This window comes from Pongo pygmaeus, chromosome 15 (genome assembly GCF_028885625.2).
Source record: "Pongo pygmaeus isolate AG05252 chromosome 15, NHGRI_mPonPyg2-v2.0_pri, whole genome shotgun sequence".
In the NCBI taxonomy this organism is placed as follows: domain Eukaryota; kingdom Metazoa; phylum Chordata; class Mammalia; order Primates; family Hominidae; genus Pongo; species Pongo pygmaeus.
This window is the reverse complement of record NC_072388.2, coordinates 93,661,085-93,686,936: the sequence shown is the minus strand read 5'-3', so window position 1 is coordinate 93,686,936 and position 25,852 is coordinate 93,661,085. Positions and strand designations below refer to the sequence as shown.

Genomic DNA, 25,852 nt, shown 5'->3' with positions numbered 1-25,852 from the left:
TTGCCCAACACACATTATGGACACTTAACTGTTGTGTCAGACACTGTGCTCATCACAGGAGCAGAGATACCCAAGTCATAGTTCTTGCCTCCAAGGAGCTTGCGTTATGATATTTTTAAATGTCATAATTGCTTTTTCATTTGGGCTCTAATACTTTTTAAGTTGTAATGGCTAGTTACAATGTAATGGTTATTTCTTCAGGAAAGTCAATAGAACTTTCCCCTTTAATGCAATGTGAACAGAAAAGTTAATATGTACTCAATAGAAAGAGTGTTTGCAAAGCCTTAGCAAATCAAACGCTTTGTGTTTCCCGAGCTGGCTTGGAGGCAGAGATGGCACAAGGTGACCTGCAGATTGAGTGCAGATAAGATTCACAGAAGATAACGGGTCTGAGCCAGAAGTAATTTTCTTCCAGCTTTGCTTGTTATTACTATATCTTTGCTCTGCTTATCCACTGTCTTGACATCAATAGCCACACAGTCACCTCTTGTTGACTCATTAAAACCTTCAATTCTTGATGTTCACATCAGGGATGGCACAGCAGGAGTCTATTATGAGATTCATTGTATTCATTCATTCACTAATTCATTCATTCATTGTGGAATGCTTACTGTGTCTGAGGATGATGCATTAAGTACTGGGGAATAAGGCACAATCCTGCCCTCAAAGATTTTTTTATTTTAATGGCTTTATTGATATATAATTTATATATTATATATTTCACCCACTCAAAGTATGTCATTCAATATTTTTAGTATATTGACAAAATTATATAACCATCACCACAATCTAATGTTATTTATTTATTTATTTATTTATTTACTTATTTATATTTCAATAGGTTTTGGTGGAACAGGTGGTGTTTGGTTACATGAATAAGTTCTTTAGTGGTGATTTCTGAGATTTGGGTGCACCCATCACCCAAGCAATGTACACTGCACCCTATTTGTAGTCTTTTATACCTGACCCACCTCCCGCCCTTTCCCCCAAGTCCCCAAAGTCCATTGTACCATTCTTGTGCCTTTGCGTCCTCACAGCTTAGCTTCCATTTATAAGCGAGAACATACAATGTTTGGGTTTCCATTCCCGAATTATTTCACTTAGAACGATGGCCTCCAATTGCTGTGAATGCCATTATTTTGTTCCTTTTACGGCTAAGTAGTATTCCATGGTATATATATACCACAGTTTCTTTACCCACTCCTTGACTGATGGACATTTTGGCTGGTTCCATATTTTTGCAGTTGCTAATTGTGCTGCTATAAACGTGTGTGCAAGTATCTTTTTTGTATAATGATTTCTTTTCTTCTGGGTAGATACCCAAGAGTGGGGTTTCTGGAGGATTTTTTTTTGTTGTGGAAAAATGCAAACATATACAAAAATAGAGAGAATGGTATGATGCACCCCTATATACCCATCAGCAGCTTCAGTTATTTTCAATATAAGACCAATATCATTTTTTGATACCTCCCAATCTCTTTCTCCCTGTGGAATATTTCAAAGCAAATCCTATAAAATATTTCATTTTATGTGTAAAAATTGGGAAAAAATCATAATTGTAATAGCATGTCACACTTTTAAAAACAATAATTTCTTAATGTTATCAAGCCATTAACTGATTCCTAATCATTTTTTCTTTGAATGCCAAGTGTCTTCTGTACTTTCTTTTATTAACATCACAGTACTTGCATCAAGATACATAGCAATGATAACATATTTCTTTTTAAAGCTTAGTATTAAATATTAAATCTCTTTCCCCATTTAAATTTCACATTACTCTGCCAAGAAAAAACAAATTAAAACTCAAGTTACTTCAAGCCTGGACACACTTCCATGATTATCCGGGCTGTGTTAGAGTTGGAGGCCTTATTTTTTCTGCTATGTAAGCAGATTCAGGCCCTAGAAAGATGGGATCAGGTTATACAATGGTTTTTGAAAAGTGTGCTACAAAAATGGACGTCCTGTTACAAGCCAGGATACAAAGTAAGGATGAGGGTAAGGGAGGGACATTTTCTTCAAGAAAAAAAGCAAATTTCCCAAGAGTTCCACTCTATAATTTTCCCAAAATGGTTGGGGTAAAATCTCAACATGAGGTTCAAAGTACTGTCTCTGTAGGGGCCGGTAGTTGCTTTGCCAAAGAGAGTGAGTGCTGAGGAGGGGATGGCTAAGTTTCACCATGCCCCATCCTCAGCTAGGAGAATGAAAATGAAAAGTTTATTGCCCAGTGGGTGTGAAAGTGGGCTGAAGCTTGGTTGGTACTGAAATCTCTAACAGTTTCTTCTAGAAATAGACAACTCAGACTCCTCCTCTCACTTTAGTGAAGAAGTTATTTTTAAAAAGCCCCTGGGCTGGGCACAGTGGCTCATGCCTATAATCCCAGCACTTTGGCAGGCCAAGGTGGGTGGATCACTTGAGGTCAGGAATTTGAGACCACCTTGGCCAACATGGTGAAACCCCATCTCTAGTAAAAATACAAAAATTAGCTGAGTGTGGTGGTGCATGCCTGTGGTCTCAGCTACTCAGGATGCTGAGGCAGAATTGCTTGAACCTAGGACGCAGAGGTTGCAGTGAGCCGAGATGGCACCACCTCACTACAGCCTGGGTGCCAGAGAGAGACTCTGTCTCAAAAACTATAAATATAAAAATAAAATAAAAGCACTTAGGAAGTTCCTCCTCCACCCCTCAGATGGGAAGGCTCAGAGAAGGGAGTCATCAGTGCAGTCACCTTCTCGGCTGTAACGGAATTCCTGAAGGTTGGAGACCCCACAGAAGTGGACAAAGGCCACTGTCACCATGAGGACATGGAAAATCTGCTGAGACTGGAACCATATGTCAAATTTTCCAGGAAAGAAGTCCTCAGGAATTTGAGCAGCATAAAGGCCAGCTCTGGTGATGTACATCACAGCCACGAGGAAGAACCAGCCCATCTGGCCCACTGTGGTGGCCTTGACAAAGCCCTCAGCAATAGGAAAGTGCGTGGTGGGCACAATACCGCCCAAGCCAAGTCCCAGGAACACCCCTGCCCTTGTCTGCCAGTGCTTAGGAGTGACAAACCAGTCCCACTGTCACAGTGATGGCAGAGATGCCCAGGACACAGACGATGGAGAGGTAGATGAGCCATGGCTGTGGGAAGCAGTAGAAGGAGCAACAGAGCCAGGGGACGAAGCTCCTTATAAGCAGTGGAGCAATCCCTGAATAGTACAGTTTGGAAAAAGTCCGAGAGACTTTCTCTGAATGACAGTAGACAGTGCGGACAAGCCAGGAGAAGCTAAGGCAGAGCACTGCACCCAAAAAGAATATCCCCCAAACCACCTTCTCCTGTAGAGGGGCTGTGAAGTACATATTTGGTCTGAGCATGGTCAAAATTTCCAAAAAGAGAAACAGCACGAAACCAAGCAGATGGGTCTGGATGTTGCCAGTTTCTGTATGGATATAGAAGATGCTCTTGAAGCAAGCCCAGAAGGAGGACATGGGTTGTCTATGGCCATATAGCAGATAGTCATTGTCCTTCAGCCAGTCAGGGAGCCCATCATATTGATGGTGGCAGCAGCTTTTCTGGAGCTGCCACTGCGGGGCTTGTCTGGAGCTGCCACTGGAGCAGCAGCACGGGGAGTAGGGGTGGTGGGCAATGCACGGCCAGGGTTGCATGCTCTGTGGAGCCAGTTGGGGCTGGTAGCAGTAGGGAGCCCTGTCCCCTACCGAATTGGTGGGGGTGGGACCCCCATGCATTCAGGTGCAGCTGCAGCCGCCCATCCTCAACTCCAGACCCAGGCGTCTCTGTGCTCTTGGGGACCCAGGAAGCCCCTTGCTCCAACAGGTTTTAAAGTGCCTGCTCCCACTCCCGGTGTCTGCTCCAGGGTGAAGCAAAGTTGTGGCTGGGTGTGTGCACACTCAGAGCAGCGCTGACATGCCAGCCCCCTGCTGCCTCAACACCCTCCGGACTTTGAGCTCCAACAAGCACAGGAGGGAGGTCAAGGGGGTGCTGAGGGCGGCTGGAGGTGGGCCTGCAGACACCTCTTGGCACAAACAGCCCGAGTGCTGTGGGCAGCAAGTTAATGGCAGGAGGCAGACAGTTTCCTGGGCTGAAAGGGGTGGATCCCCAGTGAAGCCCCACCTTCAAGCCAGGGACAGCCTGAAGCCTGGGGACTGGGCTGCCAGTTCTGAGTGGGGTTCTGTGGTACAGAGTGAGAACTTATGGTGCTTTTTCTGGGCCTGCCTATGACCGCCCATGGACCAATTAGCATGTACTTCCTCCCTTCTGAACCTATAAAATTCCTGGGCTCAGCCAGACTCCAAAAGATGTTAGGACAATCTGTCTGTGGAAAGCAGCTACCCACTGCACGTCCCCTGAGAGCTATTCTGTTGCTCAATGAAGCTCTTTCACGCCTTGCTCACCCTCCAGTTGTCCATGTACCTCATTCTTCCTGGATGCAGGATGAGAACTTGGGACGACCAAATGGAAGGACTAAAAGAGCTGTAACACAGACCTGAAACACGTCCCACTGCTCACCACGTTGTGGGCAACAAGAAGGAGAGAATAGCTGATCCCTTTTGGGGAGCCCAGACCTAGGGGCTCCCCAAGCCAGGGCTGTGACACCCTCTTTGAGACTCTTTGGTTACTCATGTCTCCAAGCTTCTGGGTGCCACCATGTTCCCCTTGTCCACATGTGGGTGCCCATAACGGAAGCCACGTGTGGTACATCTGGTCCAGCCATAGCCTTGCATGGAACCAGCCCCTGTGCCAGTGCCTAGAGCTGCCCACCCCCCCACAGCAGCCAGCATGCCTGGCTGTGTGCAATGGCCAGACCCTGCACTCACTCATTCACACAGCCTTCGCCGCTCTGCTCTTGGCTTGCCCTTGGCGGGTGTGGGATCCAGGCTGATAGTGTGAGTTGAGTGCAGCCTGCCGGGTTGAGTGAGTGGAACGAGCCCAGCAGACACAAACAATACTCAGGCATTAGGTGTTGCCAGCCACAGAGGTTTCTGGCTGGCAAAGCGACCGCTTCCCCTCAAGGATCCCATGACAATATGGGATGACCCTCCAACATCTGTCCCTCTCAGACCTTGTACACAAACTCCTCCATCTTCTCCATGGTGTGGTGGGCTTGCAGGGGAAGTGTCAGTACCCACACCTCCTCCTCTTCTTCCTGGGGCACCGGGCATGTTTGCTCTTCTTCAGCTTTGTTTGGCTTGGTGATTACCCATTTGCCCTTCTCTTGTAGCAGGGCTCACAGGGCTCACAGTTCAGAGTTCAGCCAGTTCCACCATGTCAGTTTCCCTGTTACTGGCAGGAGCCCCATTCCTGTGCCACCACAGACCCTTTGTGAGAAGACATCTGGCTGGTACCTCGATACCCTGCAACTTCATCTTGGGGAAAGTTTGGGGTCTCTCAGCCCCAAGGGGCAGAGATCTCCCTGTGATGGTAGAAAAACTCCCTGTGATGGTAGAAAAAGGCTGGTGGGCATGAACCGGGTCATGATGCCCCACCCTACATCCCGTGGCACTGGAGGTGGCCTGTGGCCGAGAGACCCTGATCCTCAGTGCCCTCCCCATTCCAGAAGAAGTGTGTCACTGTGACCCTAATTGTTTTTTTTTACAGTTGATTTGTTTCAATTAGGATCCAAATAAGTTCTGTATATGACATTTAATCTCTCTCTTTCTCTCTAATTGAGGTAAAATTCACATTACCTAAAATTAACCATTATAAAATGTTCAATTTGGTGGCATTTAGTACATATATATGTTGTGTAACCATTACCTCCATTTGGTTTCAAACTATTATAATCACCCTTAAAGGAGATTCCTTACCCATTGAGTAGTCATCCCCATTCTTTCTCTCCTTAACCCCAGACAAGCACTAATCTGCTTTCAGTGTCTGTGAATTTAGCTGTTCTGGATGTTTTACATAAATGGAATCATACAATACGTGGCCTTTGTGGCTGGCTTCTTTCACTTAGTATAATGTTTTCAAGGTTCATCCACATTGTAGCTTGTGCCAGTGCTTCACTCCTCTCAAACAAAGCTGGGTTTGTTAAACTCTCTGAGCAAGGGAGAACACCATCTTGGCAGCTCAGCAAAATCTTGAAAGAGGGTAGTTAAGGGAAATACAGGGTCTCGTGGGCTGGAGTTACTCTATGGTGCCTTCTGAGTGATACTTCGAAAGCATGGCCAGGATTTGTAAACTAAGCGAGTAGTCAGTGTTTTTATCTATGAAACCCATGAGTCTGTCTGGAATTACTCTTAGAAGCATTTGCTGTGGCCTTGCCTTGGAGCACATGGGTCTGAACATGCTGCTGTCATTACATTCTGGACCTAGGCAGTACATGTAACAAGTCATGGTTGGGTATAGTTTACCTGTTTTGCACATACTGGTTCAGTTTGCTTTGCAAGTTGTGATTTTTGTTTCATTTCTTATTGGGATCAACAGTTTTGCCCAGAGAGGATGCTCTGGGTATCCGGGGAGCAGACGGTCATCAGGAAAGGGCTGTTGAAATGCACAATGGTCAGTGGGGTTTTCTTTGTAGAGAATTGAAGCTTAATTCCTCTGTGCCCTTCTTGGCCACATCAATCACAGCCCTAAGCAGCACCTGTGGGCCCAAGAGGGCATCACGCATGTTTCTGGTGTGGCAGAGGCTGTGGGCGGTGGAGCTGGGGTTGTGGAACCCAGCCAGGTCTTTGACATGTCTTGTTATTATTATTCTTTCTAATCCACCTGATGGTCCTCTAGAGTAGATGCTCTCCCATCATTCAAGAGCAGAGGCAGTAACAGTGATGCCAGGTAATTTGGCCAAAGTCATGTGACCAAGATCAAAACTGGACCTTGAAGGTTTGCTGACTGAAAGTCACCATGGGGAACTGTGTGGCAAGAGGAAGGGCTCTGAGAAGAAAGGGGGAGTAGACAGCAGAACAAGCTGCATGGAATTTGTGGGCATTGTTCCCCCATTTCCCAACTGGTAGATCTGTGTAAAATGGATGTTGAGCAAGCGGAAGGAACCCTTTTAGCAATATATGAATCATCCCATGTCTTCAACCTCAATGCACCATGCCCTATTCAATTTCAAAGTACCATCTTGTTTCCAGACACCTCTATCACCCATCAGCTCCTCCTGTTATGGCTCCTTGATGTCCCCTGCCTGGAATATGAAAATCCCATCATTTGAATGACTCTCTGGTCAATATTTTCAGATATATTTATTTTTCCTTGTGTCAGCCACTGATGGTCCCTCCGTCCTGTAGCCAGGGGAAATTTTGGCTCCAGTAGCCACTTGCAGTCTGTCCCCTTTTTGTCTGTGTCTGAACTGCCAACTATACCTAGAACCACACAACTGTACAGGCTAGTGACACAGTAGTCTCCAGCCCCCAAGGGACCCTTATTAGTGCCTGCTAGAACATCAAGGTTTCCTGATGTGTCCTCGTCTCCCCTCCTCCAGACTTCTGGGTTTTATGCTTCCCCATGATGGACTCAGCAGATAACATCTCTTTCTATGGCACAGGGAAAAATAGAAGCCATTTGCCAGGAGTGTCCTCACATTTTTGACAAGAAGAAATCCTGAAATCCATCCCTCCTGCCCAAATTTTCCTATTGAGGTTCAGATCCATAGAGCCCATTCTCTATTGGACTTCTCTTCTTAGATGGCCTACAGACATCTCCATCTCCACATGGCCTCATCAGGACTTATCTTCTTCCTGCACAAAACGTTATTCATTCTGTAATCCTTAGCTCATAGAATGGCATGTGGATTTCAGTTCCCCAAGTTCCCAACCCAGCAACTTGGGTGCCATCTTTGCTTCCTTTCTGTCCCCTGCAGGATTAACCATGAAGTCTCGTCAATTCTGTCTAATAAATATCTCTCCAATTAGTCTCCTTTCCTCTCTGTTCTCTCCCAGTTCCTAGCTAAGGTTGAAACTCTTGGTCATTCTTATTCTCTTCTTTTCACCAAATCCACACTCAATACCTTATCCATCCTTCCCTGCTCAGCCACGGTGATCTTTCTAATGAAACTTAATCAAAACAGCTTCCTGTGTATAATATTCACTGTGGCTCATCACTCTTTGAATAAACTCTGAGATCCTTAACATGGTTTACAAGGCATGGTCTTGTTCATGTTTTTCTCTTTAGCTCCACAGATGACCATGGTTCCCTCAAACATTAGTTACCCCAACCGTAGGATCTTCTTCTAGCTCCATGAACACACTGCACTCCCTCTCCTTTTCTGCTGGTACATCTCCCTGGTGTCTCCTCTTCACTGTACTGGAGTTTGCATTAGAGGACAGCTCTTCTAGGAGACCAAACTTGACTCTTCTAGTCTGGGGTTGATTCCTGCCCTCTCTGGGCATCACGTACCCCACTCCTCAGGGCTGCTGTCACATCCGTGTTCAGTTTTCTGTCTTGCTCAACAAATTGAACATTCTACGAGGGCAAATTCCAGGTCCACTTTGTTTACCTCGGAATCCCCAGGGCCAGCTCAGGGCCTGCACTTGGAGGGTTGGCAATTCGCGTGGGCTGAATGAGAGAGTAAGTAGGTATCTTTTATTGGTGTCAGTGCCTCTCAGGCTTGGACTTCACTTCTGGTTAGTGAGGGAGGTAATAAATCCGGACAGGGGCTGTCTTGTCCCTGCAGCTAGCGTCAGGAAGCCATTTAAGGGCAATAGTTAGTGACCGGCAGGTAGATGGGCCCTCAGCCCCCAGAGGGAGGGAGAAGAATGAAACTAAGCCCCACCATCACAGATCTGGGGCCCAGACGCTCCCTTAAGGGAGGAACTCAGTTTTCAGCCAGCAATTTCCAGACCTAAGTCACAGAAGGGAATGAATGCTGGGCTGTGGTAAGGCTCCTTAGACACCTGGACTGAGGTCAGGAGGGACCGGGGACAGGAGCTGGGCAGGTCAGGGCCTTGTCCAATGCAATGCCATCCAGCCCCAGCTGAGTGACGAGAAGCCATGCCAGCCTGGATGAGGAGTTAGTTCACATGGAAAAGATCATCTCAGGAGTTTTTAAATTGCTGTCAAGGGAACGTTCAGACCCAGGAGCAAACATTTCAGTGACTTGCTGACTTCTTACACCCAGATGCACACAGACATGCACACACTGTCATGGTTTCCACTTCACAGTTGAGAAAACTGAGAGTCAATGCAAAAAAATCCTCTTCGGTGGGAAAAGTAGCCTTTATAGTTCATATGGCACTTCTAACAGGTCATTCTTGGACCTCCTAGGGACCCCATCTCCCCATCCTCAGTCTTCCCCAGTCATCAGCTCCCTCTGCCCTCATCTGTACCCCCCAGTGCTGTTCTCAAGTCCATGACATCAACCTTTCTCTAGTCTGTACCTCCAGCCCCCTTGACTCCTGTCCTTCTGATCAGCAGTTGGCCTTCTTGAAGCCCACAAGGGGGCTGGTAAGAATGGAGAAATATTCCACAAGACAGGGGATTCTACAACTGTCTGTAAAGCCTGGAACCACCAAGAATTCCTGCAGCTGGACCTCCAACGCACTCATCAGTGAGCCTGGCTGACCTGTCGTGACACCATGGTCCACTCTCTGTCCCATTTTGTGCCTTTTCCTGCCCCAACCTCTGGCAAATATCACTAAGCAGGTGACTTTGCCTCCTATACTAGAAATCATCAGAGTCATTGGAGGAGAGGAGGTCCCACCTGATCCTACCAAGAAACACACATCCTCACCAGCCCCCTCACCAGGCCCTCCCTGCATTCCCATCAGAGTGGAAGCCTTGATCCTTGATCCTGGCCCTCCAGCCCTCCACCTGTGCCCTCTCCAGGGATGTTTCATGTAGCCTAGCCGACTGTTCATTCTGCAACTCTGGGTTGAAGGCGATGTCAAACCACCTGTGAACTGTAACCTTAGGATGGTGTCAAACCACCTGTGAATTGTAACCTGAGGAGTTGTGCCACTCTGCAACCCTGGTTGCTTGTCACCCTGCCTCCTGAATCCTCTCTATGGTTATGAAAGCTTGCTCAAGGCTCTCACATCTGTCAAGCACTGCAGCTAACTTCAGCCTAGCACTCACTACCCACCACCCTCTCTCTCACCTCCCCTAAAGGCCAGTCTCTAAATAGGCATTTGCATGCTGTCTTGCCTTCCCTCTGTCCCTCTCCGGCTCTCTCTCCAGCCCACTGTGGTCCTCCCTTAATTCTGCTAACATTGCATTGTGATCCCCGAGTGGTTTTAGATCACTAAATCCCATGGACCCATTCATTCCATTCATTCATCATTTGTCTCTAGGTTATCTCCCCTCTCCCCTGGATAAGTCTCTCCTCTTGTTCCTGTGGCGACAGCTTTCTTCCTGTCCTCTTGTCTCCTGCCCCATGCTGGTGACTCTCCTTGGTGGGCTGCCCTTTCTTAGCCAGTCTTTGAGGTTCCCCTTTTCTTTTCACTCCATGGCACTCATTTGAGGGGACCCCCTCAATACTCACTTGCCCATCTCAGGGGAGGATCCTGAATGCTTCCCTCCAGCCCAGATTTCTCTCCTGACTTCAGCCCAGCTGCTCCTGAACAAGCCCCTGCGGTGTCTCCCAGGAACCTCAGACATGGGAGGTCCAAATCTGAATGTATCGACTTCCCTTGCCAGCAAGCCCCTGCTGGGTTTCGTATTCAGAGAATTGGTGATCACCCAGGCGCCCAAACCCAAATACAGTTATTCTCCCTTCCAACCCACCTGCAATCATAAATTCACACCCATTCTCCTCAAAGCCTTCCAACAGAATCATCCCTGCTCTCCCTCCCCAGCTCTGACCTATTTTGCCCCAGTTCCCACAGAGCCCCCTTGATGTCCAACCCTCATCCTTGTCCTGGACTATGAATCACTTTTCTACTCAGCAGCTAGAGTCCTTTTCTAGTGTGCAAAGCTGCTTCCATCACCTGTGTTTAAACTCGCTTAGAGCTCCCTGTGGCTCTAAGGAATCACTTGGGAATCCTTGCCAGTGGCCAGCCTTTCTGCAGCCCAGCGGCTCTGTCATGGCCCCTTCCTCTCTGTAGCCTCTCTGCTCCTTGCCCCAGAGCCACCCAACTTCTTTTGACTTCATTGCTCTTTTTCCCATCTGAAGCATTGTCCTCTCTGTTCACTTGACCACCTTCTCTTTCCCTGACCTCAGCACAGAAGTTGCCTCCTCCAAGAAGCCTTCCCTGACTTCCCAAACTGAATTTGGTGCTCTCCCTCAGCTTCCACAGATTTGTTTCACCGTCTATTTGCCATCAGGTTGTACATTCCATGAAGGGAATCCCTACAGAAATCACTTTGTGGTTAAGAGGGCGCCTCTGGTGTCAGGAGTGTTGGGATAACATTCTACAGGCAATAATTACTAGCTATGTAGCCTTGGGAAAATTACTAAGCCTCTCTGTGCCTCGGTTTCCTCATCCATAGAATGGGACTGCTGAGAGCATTTATCTCATAGGGACATGAGGAAGATTCAATTGCTTATTTCAGGGAGAGATCTTAGCAGATTGTCTGGCATCAAAACCTCACGTATTGAGCTGTTGTCAACATTATCGTTATCGCCTTTGTGATAGAGATTGCAAGGTGCCTGGGAGCCTCGGTTAAATCCCTGACTACACGATTGCTTTTATTGCAGTTGTGCGCTGACGGCTCATTTGTCCTCAGCCCTGCATTCTGGTTGTTGAGGGAGATCATTCACAGAGCCAGGGCTAGGAACTGGTGAGGCAGTTGAGGGGCTCTGTCTGGAAACCCAGAAAGTAGCTACTGCCCCCAAATTGGGGGTGCTAAAGGGCAGAAGAAGGATGTCCCATGATAAAGCCCTGCCCAGCTGCAGGAGCGAGGAGTCCGGGGGCTGGGCCAGATGTGGTCAGGGCTAGGAGCTCTGGAAAGAGCCAGGTGGAGCCTGGGCCCTGGGGATGGAAAGAGGGAAACTGAAAGTGGGCACCCAGAAGCCTGGGGGGCAGGAATTGGCCTTAGAGCAGCAGGGTCCCCTCCCAACTCTGGGCCTGAGGTCTGAGTGAGCTTGGCCACAAGCTTAGGTGGTCCTGGGCAGGCTGCTGCAGCTGAAGGCAGAAGGAGCCCAGATCTTGAGGTGGAGTTGAGCCTGCATGGGGGCTCAGGGGGCTTGTCTTTGGGGCACAAGTAGCCTCAGGGGCGCAGTCTGGTAGTCAGCATGGAAAGGCACAAGCAATGTGTCCAAGGAAATTATTTATTGCTGTCAGGAGGCCCAGGACCCGCCAGACTGAAGAGTCCATGGGCCCCTGTGCCTGTGGGAGCTACACAGGGAATCACTGTCACCTTCCAAGGATAAGCAGACAGGGCCACACATGCCATGGCCGCTCGGTGCACAGGGGCCAGGCTGTGCCCAGAGACCCAGGCATCCAGCTTGCATTCCAAGCTCCTTACTGAGAGCCCCACTGCTTGATGGCAAGCTCTAGGCTTGCTTGGGATTGATGACTTTGCTAATGAAGAGGAGGTTCTGGGTGTCTGTAGGAACAATGATCATCAGGAAGGGCCTGTTGAAACGCACAATGGTCATTGGGTCCACTAATGCAGAAAGGAGGGTGATTTTGACTGCTGTGGCAGCGGATGCTTCTGTGCCCTCCTCAAACACATCAAGCACAGCCTTATGGACCACCTGTGGGGACAGCAGAACATTACTCACGGGAGACACAGATGAGCAGGAGGTCAGTGACCTGCCTGTGTGCCGCGAAGGGGACTAATGTGCATTGAGCACCTAGCACTGCCTTTGTGCTGTTGAATGTTTGCTCCTCCCAACTCCCCTGCCAACTAGTTTTGCACAGTCCTGATGCCTAGATGTGCAAATGGAGACCCAGATGCTATGTATGATTTGCCCAGAGCCATCGAGGTAAAGAATGGAGCACCTCATATGCATCCCTTTCTGTCTGAGTTGAGAGTCTATTATGCCCCCAAAACAGCCACTACTGTTGGGAGGAAGAGCAAGAGCAATGTAAAGCATTTTTCTTCCAAGCAACATCCCGGCAGCTGTTGACCACAAGCAGCTGCTGCAGAAACCTCCTCAGCCAGGCCAGCATGGCTTTCAGCATCTCTCCTGCTCTAGCTTAAACATCCTGGGGCTTTCAAGTACTTTTCATTGCCTTGAATTCCTGAACCATATGGGTCTGCTCCTCTACACACAGCCCTCTGTTACTTTGCTGTTTGAAAGGTGGAGTGCAGACCTCAACCCAGTGCTGTGTGAGCACAGAGGGCAGACAAGAGCAAAAGGCTGCATGGCCACCCTGCCTTGGCGCCTCTGCTTTTAGTAACACAGGCTGAGTGTCCCAAGTAGTCTTCTCTCATACTCCGAGCATATTTTCATTACAATTGCCAGATAATCATTGTTATTACTTATTGGCATTACCTGTCCAGCCAGGCACTGGATACTAGCCAAGAACTATCACTACCATTTTACACATGAAAAGCTGGGGGTGGAGGACTTTAATTGTTTGCCCCCATGGATAGTAAATGGTATAGTGTGGAATGGTGCCCATGGCTCTCTGATTCCAAGCCTGGGTGACATTATGTTGCAGAGGATCAACCCCTAACACGGCAGGAGGAGCTGGGCTGTAACCTAGCTCTCCTTGGCTTGGGGGTGTCCCAAGCAGGGTGAGTACATAATGAGAAATGCACGTGCATTAACCCAAGTTCAAGAGTACCCCAAAGTCCATCTGGCCTTCACCAATTCAAGTTCGGATACAAAGGATGAATTGACCCAGGTCTAAAGACTCACCTGGGAGACTACTAGGTTCCTGGCCCCTGTGATCCCTGACAGGTCAGCCTTGCTGGTGAAGGCTTCCACAATGCCCAGCTGGAGAAGTATGTTTTCCAGGTTAAAGGCCCTCGAGATGGAAAACTTTGGCAGGTAGAGCTCATCTATCCGTCTAGAAAATGAGAAAAAAAAAGTATCTGAACCTCTGCTGATCAGTGCCTACCTGCCTCCCGCCTCGCATCATGGTCTTCCCTGGTTTCCTCTACAGTCGCCCCCTTCTGTTTGGAAAATAAATAATCTGTTCCTCAATTTCTTAACCCCTGTCTTTACTCTTCTTATTCATTAATTATTCATTCAGATCTGCAAGTGTGAAAGTCTCCAGGCAGCGCACCAAGCCTGGAGTTGTGGTCCTGCTCCAGCCTGGCCCTGCCCTTTCCCTGCAGCTTGCAATGCAGTTGAAGCACCTTCACACCAGCAGGGACCCCTGAGTGTGTTGAGAGCCTGGGCTGGGCCAGCTGCAGTGGCTGCATGGCAGCCTGCTTCACGGGGGGCACCAGGAGGGCTTCCTGTAGGAGGTGGTGTTGAGGCTGAGTCCCAAAGGCAGGAAAGGAGCTAGCTAGGTGAAGAGGTGGACAGGAGGCAGGTGGAAGAACCTGGAAGAAGGTGGGAGCAGGAGAAGTTGCTCCACAGGGCGGTGGGTGATCTCAGTGTTTCAAGGAGGAGGGTAGTGAGGGATGAGGTGGGCCAGGAGCCAGAGGCAGGTCAAAAAGGGCCTGGGGGCCTCTGAAGAGTCTGATTGTATTAGAAGAGCTTTGGGGATCCTGAAACAATCAATTGGAGGTTCCCATCTTGCCTCACCAGTGGGCACTGTCCCTCGAGCCAGGTGTGGGCTGGCATAGAGCAGGTAGCAAGCTCCTAGAGGCCCAGGTCACACCTCCCACCTGCGAACTCCCCCTCCCTTAGTTTATAGCCCTCTTAAGATGCCTGTCACTGTTTGCCTGGTCTTACAATTATACAGGAGGCTGTGTCTTCTATTAAACTCTGAGTCCCATGAAGGAGGAAGGTGTCCTATTTCTATTTTTATTCATTCATTCGTATGTTTGTCCGTTCATTCCATCCTTCATTCAACAAGTATCTATTGAGCATTCTCTGTGGGCCAGGAGTGTGTGGACACATGTTTCCTCAGCATTTTGTAAATCAAAAGTGTCTGGAGAATTCTTTCCACTCAAAACTATTTGCTGAGCCCCTGCTCCCTGGTGGCTATTTGGTGCTAAAGGAGGAAGGAGTCTGGGAGTAAACGGATGGGTTGGGTAGGACCCCCACGTTCTGGGGTCTGCTGGGATCTAGAGTGAGGAGGGGCTGAGGGTCAGGCAATCCCGAGAGGCGTCCAGCCTTCTGGACAGTGGTTGGGGCAGGGGTTGCAGCCTCAGGTTAGTGTTGAAGCAGCTCCCTTGCCCTTGGTGGTTTATTATGGCTTCAACATACAATACCTCACCGGATTCTCAAAATCACCCAGTGAAAACAGGGGTGGTGGGGAAAGGACACTACTTTCTCTTCAGGAGGTAGCTGAGCTCCAGAGAAGAGCAGCGACCTGCTCCAGGTCACACCAGCCACCACGGTCTGAACCCAAGGCTGGTGCTCCTTCCTCTCTACCCCACACAGCTGCCCACATGCACGCCCTGGGCCCACTGCAGGGTCTGGGCCCGGAACTACTGCTCCTCCTCACTGTGTCCCCAAGAAATCGGTCAGCTCAATTCCGTGTGTCCCAGCCTGTTCCTCTACCCTCAGATTTATCCAGAGCTCAATGACTTCTCACATACATGGCTCCCTCCTGGATCCCAGCCACAGTGGGCTCCCACCTCATGTCTGTGCCTGGTTCCTGCGGGTGTCACTGACTCCACACCTGCTCTACAGTTATTCTCCTCTCAGCAGCCAGGATTAGTCTTTTAAAACAACACTCGGATCGCAGCACTCCTCCAGACCTCCTGATGGCTTTCCATTTCACAGACAGGAGGAACGGCAAGGTTTTCTAGGGGTCTACGTGGCCCTACATAAGCTGCTCCACCCCTTTGGGGACTCCTGACCTCTCTCAACTCTCTCCTCACTCACTCTGCTCCAGCTGCTCTGGCCTCACTCTTCTTTGACCATATCAAGCTCACTTCCACCTCAGAGGCTTTGCACTGACTATTCCCTCTGCCAGGAATGCTTTTCCCTAATATACCAACATGACTCCACCCCTCCCCTCTGTTATATGGATGCTCAAACATCACCTAATGGCTACTCTATTTAAAATCACAAACTAACACAAGTTCCAGTTTTCCTGATCCTTTCATCCTCCTCTACTCAATTTCTATCCCCCTACTCAATTTCTCACCTTCTAACATATCAAGTAACTTATTTATTATATTTATTTATTGCCTGTCCCCTCTCCAGTTACAAATTAAGTTCCAGGAGGGCAGGGAATCTTGTGTTTTATTTGCTGATTTACTCTCAGGGTGCAAATTAGTGTCTGACACATAGTAGGTGCTCAATTAATCATGCAGCAAATGTTGAGCGAATGAATAAATATAGTGGTTCACCAGTGCAGAACTGATTCTCAGAGTCCATCTCACTGCAGCCCTCAACTGATCACAATTTCTTCTGTTTCTCTCTCCCTTCAAGAAATTGAGACCAGGAGAAACCATGCATGAATGTTTGGGACTGTGCAGAGGATTTCTCATGACTTAGAACATGCTGGAGTCAGAGGAAGCCTCAGCCCCTTGTCCTGTCTGATGTCATCATCTTAAAGAAGAAAAAGAAAAATTAAGCCCAAAGCCATGCAGGCAGCATAGGGCAAAGTAAGTGTAAATTCCACCTGTCCCTGTATGAGTTCTCCCACCACCGTGCCCTTGTCCCTGGACATTGGTGAGACCTTGACGTGGAGAGATGTGGGGTCTTGGGGGGCCAGGAAGAATCACCTGAACTCCAGTGAGTCTCTCCACCGCTTCAGGGTCTCTGGGAGCAGCATGGCTTCCACTTCCTCCATCTTGTCTTGATCAGGGAGGATGAAGAGTGCGCTGGCATTGCCTGTGTACTTCAGCTCCACCACGGTGCAGGACAGCTCCTCGTCCCGGAAGTAAGGTGTAGTCAGGTGATGCAAACTCATCATGGGCACCATTACCCACTTTTTCTTGCTCAAGTAGAACCTTGACTGATGAGTATCTTGGGGGTCAAAGGGCATCTTCCATTTGGCTGAAGGTGGAGCAAGCAGTTGGAGAAGGTGTGAGTGCGAGGGTCACCCTGCCTCGACCCCCTTCCCCAGCAGTGGAAGTGCCCAGAGTCCCTCATAGGAGTGACCCTGCTTTGGTTTAGAGAAGTAGCTTGGCAAGAGTAAATGTTATTGGGGATGAGGGAGAGCCCAGCAGGCTTGGATTGGGAAAAGGGCCACGAAAGAAAGACCTAGTTCCTTGTGCTAAACGAGAAATCAATAGGAACCTGGGAATAAGGAGTGCAAGAGAGAAAGAAGGTTTAGGGAAAGTGGGGGAAAGAGGCATGACAACACGTGGGAGGCTGGTGCCTGAGGAGAAATGGGACAGCCTTTGTTCCTTAAAAGGAAAAATGTCTCATTAGCAATTATTACTCACTGGCATTACAGGGATGTGAACATATAACAGTGGCTTGTGGGAGGGCTTTGGGTGGAAATAAGAGGAAAGAGACTGGGTTATGTATGTGAGTTGGTGAGGGCAGACAGAAGAGATGCCAATCAGTGTGAATGAGGGGAGGAACAGGGAGAACCTTAATGGAAGATAGAACTCAGAGCCAGGAAAGACCATGGGAATAAAAGCCTAGGGATACTTGTGACATCTTAGGGGGTAGGGGTGTTGGATATCACAAAAGCCATGAGCTGGCTATGGTCCTTAGCTCATATCTCACTCATGTCCACCTCTACAGACCATGAATATCCAGCTAAGACTTGCCCTGGATTCAGTGTCTGTCAGGCCGAGGATTCAACTGTGGGTGTTCTGACTCTGAGGCTGCCTAGGCTCTCAGTGTTGCAAAGGTAAAATTCCATGAAACTGCCTCTGGCACCTCTAGCTATCACAAACATGAAATGCAGCCTGACTCCTAGCCAGACTGACATAACTCTTCTCACTAAAGGCCTATTTACCATAGTAAAGAGAAAGAGAAAATCTTGAAAGAGGTAGAGGTAGGGGCAGAGGGAGGAAAACACCACCTTATCTGAAAAGGAATAAGGATGAAAATGACAGCAGACTTCTCATCAGAAACTGTGCAAGCAAGGGAAGAATGGAGTAAAATATTTAAAATGTTGAAAATTCCATGAAACTCATTCTTTGGGAATCATGACATAGGTCCATGATTTGCATGCGTTTAGTTGGGTACAATTATTTTCCTCCCCTAGAACAGGGGTCAGGAAACTATAGCCTGTAAGCCAATACAGCCATAGCTTATTTTTGTGTGTACCTAAAGCTAAGAATGGTGCTTATATTTTTCAAAGGTTGTAAAAAAAATGAAGAGGAAAGAGAAGATGAAGAAGATGCAGAGGAGGAAGTCAAAAAGAAGAATCTGCCCTCATGTGGACCACACAGACTAAAATACTACTAGGCCCTTTATGGAAAAAAATTGTCAATCCTTTCTCTAGGTTGTGGGCTCCACAATCTTTCACCTCCATCTTGGTTTTAGGAGATGCTTGGTAAAAGCTCATAAAGTCACAAATGGCTTTACTTTAGGGGTTAAAATGAGGGAGCAAAAGGAATTTTCAAATGGGCCCAGGTCAACTTTGGATGTTTAATTATTTGCTTTTCTGGACTTCATGTCTCCTACCTAACAAATGGCAATACCACCATCCACCTTTCAGAGCTGCTGTGAGAATTAAACGAGGTATTGCATGTGAATGGCTGGTGAGAGTAGGTGCTCGATAAATGGGAGCTTCTTTGCTTTTTTTATTTTGCTTTTTCTTTCTGTAATTGCAATGAGAGCCAGTTTCTGGGTGGCCCTACATTCTCTTGTGTCCTCATCTTCCTTCTTGACACTTCTCCACCTTTGGGCTTTCTAGGACCAAAATAACAGTCCATCCTTCCTTCCCCTCCCCAAAGACCATCTCAGCTTCTCTGGTCCCTGCAGCCTCCCAGCATGGAATGAGTGGGGACAAATGTAATTGTAAAGACCCCTTGGAGCAAGGACCCATCTCAGGGTAGGAGATATTTCAGTTGAACAGGTGTCCCCATCAACCAACTGCAGCAGCCATTCAGGGGCTTCTGTGGCCTCCATGTGAGGGCAGTGCCATGGAGCACGTTCCCATATTACCCAGGGCACCGAGCTCCTTTGGGGTTTTTCAGCTGGCCAGATCTCCAGCATGGGTCCCTGCCAGGAAGATGGGCTGCCTCTGGGGACCCTGACTGCTGCCTTGTGTGCCAGAATGGGGAGAGGGATAGGTTTGGTGGATGAAATCACCACCCAGGCTCTACAAGCCTTTAAATCTTCTCACATCTACTCCCATCTCCCCCCATTTCTGTCTGCCAGTCACCAAGTTTTCCAATTCTGCCTCCTTAACATCTTCTGACATCCTCAGCTGTTCGACTGAGGGCCCGAATGTCTGGTTAGTCTAGTGTCTTTAGTATCTGATCTCTGCTTGACTCGACTTCTCTCTGCTGTAATGGCCTTCGCTTCTTATTCTATCTGGATTTAAGAGAAAAGACGAAAACCATTTTCTAGGGGAAACCTTCCTTTCTTGAATTCCCATCTTCTGTCCCTGGTTGGATGCCCCCACCCTCTTACTTTCAGTTGAATACATAGTTCTAGCATCACTGGGTGAGTCAATCCTTGCATGCTCGTGGGTCCAGTGGGTGCAATGGAAGAGGAAGAGCAGAAAGGGAGGGAACAAGCACTCCAGGGTTCTGAGCTGGGACTGTCTCAGCCTGAAGCTCATGCATGCTCGGCCCCCTCCACCTTCCACAGGGCAGCCCCAGCAGTGACCAAGCCCCATCACATACACTGTATGTAAACCAGGCTGAGGCAGGGAGCATACCTGGCACCTGGAGAGTGAGGAGAGGTCAACAGAGGAAGGGGAGGGGCCCTGCAGGTCTCCACTCCAGGAGGACCAGAGCACTGAACAATGAGGGGAGTGGGAGCTTCCAGGGGAGGCTGGAGACATGGGGCCACCTCCACTGCCCACCTGTTTACCACCTGCCTGTTTCCCATTGTTAGAGGCAGGTGGGGAGGGGAAAGCTGGGCTGGCTACTGTGTCCTGGAGGGGAGAGTCCTAGCACAGGGCTAGGTGGTAGGAGGCGAGAACACGGGAAACTCAGAGAACAAATGGCATGTGAGGCGTGGAGTAGTCTTAGAGGGAGATCTGGATCCACGCCTTCATTTACAGATGAAAACCCAGGCCCAGGAGGGGAAGCGGCTTGCCCAGGAATCAACCAACAGCTTCCAAGCAGGACTCTGCCTCCAAGCAGCTCATGTCTCCTAAGTGCCTTTCCACTCTCTGACTTAGTGATCACTCTTTGTCTCCCTATCTCTTTTTTTGTTCCCATCTGGACTGTGGGCTCCAGGAGGCAGAAGCTACCTGCTTGCACTCCGCCCCTTCGGAGCTTGCAGGCTGAGGTTTGCATTGGTTGAGTTTCTATCAATGGGATTGGATTGGGCATTGGACCAGTTAGAATCTGGCAAAGGGTCATGTTTTGTATACCGCCCACCCTTGAGGCTCTTCCCCAGATGGGAACAATGCCATTTCCGCCCTCATTTGTTATGTGTCAGTGACATATTTTTAAAAATAATTAAAGATGATAGCAGAGTAGAATCATAGAATCTTGGAAGTGGCCAGGCTCCTTGGGGATTATCTTGCCCTGTGAAGATGGCCCCAGCCCCACCTGGCCACCTCCAGATACCAAGGCCCCTGGCTGGACCGTGCTCCTCCCACATGTGCAGGGCAGGAGCCCCAAGTGCATCCAGACAGAGCGGCTTCCTGGCCCAGTCTAGCAGCGCCCCTGCAAGGAGGGAGCTGTAGCTCCTACGCGCCCTGGAGTGGTTTGAAAGGAGAGCTCCTTCTTTCTGTTTGCCGGACAAGTTTAAATCAGAGTGAAAAGCACCACACTGACTCAGACCAGGGGCTGATGGGCTCCACTGAGTTATGTCTTGGAAGGACAAACTGTAATTTGGAAGAACCCTACAGGAGACAGCGATGCCTATGGGCAGGGCGGGGCCTTGATGGTCACGCTGCCCCCACGCCGTGGGCACTCTCCTCTACCGTGGTTTGCCTAATAACACCATTGTTGAGTCAGGACAGAAATAGCCCTGAGATCCATCTCTTCTGAACCCCAAGCCAGGCACTCACCTTTAAAGAAGATGTAATTCACCAGGACCATCATTGTCTGTGAGTCAAGGTCCTTGATCAGATCTGTGATTTTCCCCCTAGTTCTATTCTTCACGTAGTCATTGATGAGCTTCTTAGCTGCAGCTGAGTCCTGAAAGTCAGTGGCAAAGGCTTCGGAGCCATACAGCCTCTTGGCATCCTCCATGAACCTGTCCAGCAGACTGAGTTGCTCTTCGACAAACATGGCATTTCCCATACTCAGCTGCAGCTCGTCGCTGGACTGGTTGAGGGTGCGCAGGAGGTGCTGGAAGCTCTGGTGAATTTCTGCCTCAGAAGTCTCTGTGAGGTTGAATCTGAGGCCTGTGAGAATCTCTGTCAGGGTGGTATTATGGGCCCCCAGAGACAGGAAGGCCAAGGCAGTGGAGATGCTCAGTGGGGAGAAGATGACATTCTTATCAGGGGCCTTCAGGACTAACTGCTTGTACAGGCTGAAAGCGAAGTCCACGTTAGTGGAGGCTAATCCGAGGTCCACATGTGTCCCCCGGTCTTGGTTCTCCTGGGTTGGATTCTCCTCGTCAAGTGGGCAGTTAGGGTGGCAGAGGACAGCAGGGCAGAACCCAGCCACCAAGAGCCCCAGAGCCAGGAAAGGTAACATTCTCTCCATTCTCAAATCTGCAAAGCAAAGATCCTTTAAGTCTCAGAGGGCCACATGGAGCCCCGACCACCCCCCACTGCCCTCCACCTGGCCTGCATCCTGGTCCCTGTTCTGCTGCCTCTTGCTAGCTTTGGAGCCTCCCTCAGGTAGGTGCTCTCTGGGGCACACAACACGCATCACTCTGCTTCATTTCACCCTTTGAGGTAAGTACCATAATTGTTGCCATTTTCTTCCAGTGGAAAAAAACCGGGCACGGAGTGGTGAGGGGGCTTGCCCAAGGCCATGCAGCAAACAGGTAAAGGAGCCCAGTGGGCAGCCAGGTTTGCCTGGCTCCTCGGTCTGTAAGCTGATGGGGGGTCCGAGGTTCAGTCCAATTAGAATGCCTGCTCCTCTCCTCCTGCTTTGTGAGCAGACCTCATCCTAGGGGATTAGAAAGCAGGGGCTCACTTCCCCCATTCCCCCAACTGCCACCAAAGTAGAACCCAGGGATGAAGGAGCCCTGGGCAGAGACAGAGGCCACAGTGACTCTCCCAGCCTCTAGATGTCACGTGGTGTGGCCTCCGCAGGCCTCCACGGTGTGATGCTGGGTGGCAGTGAGGGTTGACTGAGAGAGGGAAATGAAAGTCCCTGGTACAGTGTCTGGAGCCTCGATGGCCCTCATAATGGTCGGCAGCAAGACCAAAGAAAGGCAAATGTTCTTTTCTGCCCCTGCCAGATTGCCACGTGGTGTCTGTGTCCACCATAAGCCTGCAAGGGCCTCTTAGTGGGGAGAAGGCAGAGACGGTTTTGGAGTCTCCCAGACTTGGACTGGGATTTTATTTTGGCCACTTTTGATTGCTGTGTAGTGGCAAGCAGGTGACTGTACCTCTCTGAACCTGTTTCCGTCTCTGTACAACCTGTTAAGTGGCTCAGGTGAGATAAATGATGAAGGCACCTGGTTCATATTAGATGTACCGAGGGGTCACCACCTCCCATACTACCCCTTTCCTGAAACTACAAGCCAGAGAAGAGCCATGAGCTACTGCACAAGAGACCCTGGAAGGGCTGAGTTCCAAGCCGGTGACCACAGCAAACAAGATTATTCGCCTTCAGCCTCCGCCCACTCAGTCCTAGAATTCAGAAGAGAAAAGGGGCAGCTTGGGTGCTGGGGAGAAGAGCGGGGAAGAGAGGCGATTGGAAGGGAGGGGAGGGGAGAGAGGTAGAGAGAGGAGAAGAAGAGGGGAAGAGAGAGGGGAAGGAAGGGAAGGAGGGGAAGGAGGGGAAGGAGGGGAAGGAGGGGAAGGAGGGGAAGGAGGGGAGGCCAGTGGAAATGCCTTTGGCCAAGCCCAGGGACAGAGGCACCTTGTTTGCTTCAATTGTTTACTCTCAGGCTGATGCAACCATTTCTCTGGATAAATGTTAGACAATATTTTTCTCCAGAATTATTTCAGGGGCAAAGGCTTGTCTTTTCTGTTTGGGCAAGTTGGAGGGCTGGCTGTTTCCCAGCAGTTTGTCTTTTCTGTTGCTGGACAGAGACACAGCCCATCTGTTGACTTGGCCAGGGGTCCTTTTGGGGAAGTGGAGCCCCCGAGGCAGCCCCATGGAGACCCTGAAATCATGGTGAGGCCTGTGGCCTCTGCTCAGAGGGACCTGCTGCAATAATCACATCTGCCACATGTTCTGAGAGCTGCACCCTGCTCCAGGCAAGGGGACAGCACCTCTTCCCTGAGGGTCAGATGCACAGCTGACTCGAATCAGAATCTGTAAGTATCAAGGCAGAAATGACCATAGAGGCCCCAGGGCACCTCTACCCTTTGCAGGTGTGAAAACTCAGACGCAGAGGATGCCTCTATTTGGGTAGATCTTATTTAGCACTCTTGTTTGTGTTATTCTGATCTTGAGAGTAAAAAATAAAAGAAATAAAACGAAAAAAAAAAAAGGCACAGGGAATCAGCGGCAGCCGAGAACAGACCCCTGGCCCCTAACACCTGAGCACACCTCCTCCTGGCCTCTGCTTACCCCTCACACTCCGCAAACTCCAGGCTGCTGCCTAAAACTCTCCTGGAAAAACAGATTCCTCCACTCCCAGGATGTAAAACATCATAGATTACCTGCCTCAGGGAGCTGGATGTAGCAGGTGGATTCCAAAGCCGCCTGTCTGGGGTAGTGGATTTTCATGAATGCTGAGGCTTATTTATTCCTGCAGAGAACTCCTCCCCCTGCTTGAGAAATGCCAGGACAACCAAGTGTTCTGTTCTCGGACTGGAAATGACCAGAAGATAATTTCTGGTAACATGGGCTTGTTAGACCCACTCAAATAACCTGGTTATGGGAATAGCTCTAATCTCTTCCTCCAAAGGTCAAACAAACACACACAAAAAATCTTTTGTTATAATAGTTTTTATCTGCTTATTAAATACTCATTGAAGAACATGGAAAAACTCAGAGAATGTAAAGAAGGATTTTGGAAAATATCCCCCAGCACTTTACTACCCAGAGAGGACCCCAGCTAACATTTTGGTGTATTTCTTTTTTATTGCTTTTTATTTTTTATTTTTATTGTGAGACGGAGTCTTGCTTTGTTGCCCAGGCTGGAGTGCAGTGGCGTGATCTCAGCTCACTGCAACCTCTGCCTCCCGGGTTCAAGCAACTTTCTGCCTCAGCCTCCCGAGTAGCTGGGACTACAGGCACACACCACCACACCCAGCTAATTTTTGTATTTTTAGTAGAGACGGGGTTTCACCATGTTGGTCAGACTGGTCTCCAACTCCTGACCTCGTGATCTGCCCACCTCAGCCTCCCAAAGTGCTGGGATTACAGGCATGAGCCACCTCGCCCGGCCACATTTTGGTGTATTTCTAAGGCACTTTTCTTTGGTATCTCTCTGTGTGTGTGTGGCTGTATGTGTGTCTGTGTGTCTGTGTGATGTGAATGTCCATATATAAACCTAGAGATATTTTTAAAATACAGGACTCTATTTTTCTGTGGATCAGTTTGCATTTTGGGCACCCCTTCACCAACCCCAGAGAGTAGGGCACCTAGAGCGGGGTGTGGAGGGGAGCTTTCGGGGAGCACAGGTGGTGTGAGGAACTCCTTGTCCTCAGGCTCTGTTTCTCTGTGGGAGCCTCCTCAGCCTTGGCCTCTGTCCTGCTGAATCTCTGCGATTGGTTCACCCCAACAAGTGGTTGTCCCTCCTCCCCAGCCTTCAGGTATCCTTGGGCCTCTCTCTTAGCTAGTCCGGGGACTTTCTTTGGCTCATGAAAAAGAAAAAAAAATCCTGGCCGGGACTAGTGGCTCATGCTGGTAATCCCAGCACCTTGGGAGGCTGAGGTGGGCAGACCACCTGAGGTCAGGAGTCCATGACCAGCTTGGCTAACATGGTGAAACCCCATCTTTACTAAAAATACAAAAAAAAAAAAATTAGCTGGGCATCATGGCGCATGCCTGTAACCCAGCTACTTGGGAGGCTGAGGCAGGAGAATCGCTTGAACCCAGGAGGCAGAGGTTGCAGTGAGCCAAGATCACGCCACTGCACTCCAGCCTGAGCAACACAGCGAGACTCTGTCTCAAAAAAAAAAAAAAAAATCCTTCCTCTTGATTCCTCGTGGTCACAGTCCCCATCCGGGATAGCCCTGACAGGCCTCTCTAGACGGCATGCTTTGGAGGTCACCGGACCAGTGGCGAGGCTGTAGCTCTGGCATGAGCTGACCTGGCTTGAATCTCTGATGTCTGACTCACCAACTGACTCACTTCAAACAAATCATGGGAAATCTCTACAGCTTGATTTCCTCATGTCTAAGATGCAAGGTAATGTTCCCTGACAGAGTGGTAATCAACATGAAATGAAATTATATTAAATGTACACTCTACGAGGACAGGATTTTTTGTTTGTTGTGATAGTGCTGCATCTTTAGAGTACTTACATACTTGTTGACTATAAGGCACTAAGATGACCAATAACTGTCTGGGCCCATTTTCCTTAAATGACTTTCAGGCTCCCACTTTCAGAATTGAATGTGTGTGTGTGTGTGTATCTTTATATATATCTCTCTATATATGTGTGTGTGTGTGTATATATATACATATATACATATACACATACAGATTATATATTATATATAATTTTTTAAAATATATATTATATATATAGAGAGAGAGAGAGGGAGAGAGAGAGAGAGACTCGCTTTGTCACCCAAGACTGGAATGTAGGGGCGCAATCATTGCTCATTG

General features: G+C 49.0%; 1 protein-coding gene and 1 pseudogene across 2 annotated transcripts; both read right to left on the bottom strand.

Annotated features, from left to right (window-relative positions):
* Positions 1-828: 828 nt before the first annotated feature.
* Positions 829-7,934, bottom strand: LOC129012139 (adiponectin receptor protein 1-like; annotated as a pseudogene).
* Positions 7,935-12,141: 4,207 nt separating this feature from the next.
* Positions 12,142-23,853, bottom strand: SERPINA3 (serpin family A member 3). Of its 2 annotated transcripts, none has more exons than XM_054447470.2 (5): positions 23,734-23,853; positions 21,010-21,660; positions 16,634-16,907; positions 13,698-13,848; positions 12,142-12,584 (listed from the first exon to the last, which is right to left on the bottom strand). In XM_054447470.2, the coding sequence occupies exons 1-5, from the start codon at positions 23,798-23,800 to the stop codon at positions 12,381-12,383; spliced, it is 1,347 nt and encodes a 448-aa protein (XP_054303445.2). In that variant the 5' UTR covers positions 23,801-23,853; the 3' UTR covers positions 12,142-12,380. The 2 variants fall into 2 exon arrangements, with proteins under 2 accessions (XP_054303445.2, XP_063508108.1); XM_063652038.1 differs by having other exon boundaries at positions 23,738-23,753.
* Between the last annotated feature and the right edge of the window lie 1,999 nt (positions 23,854-25,852).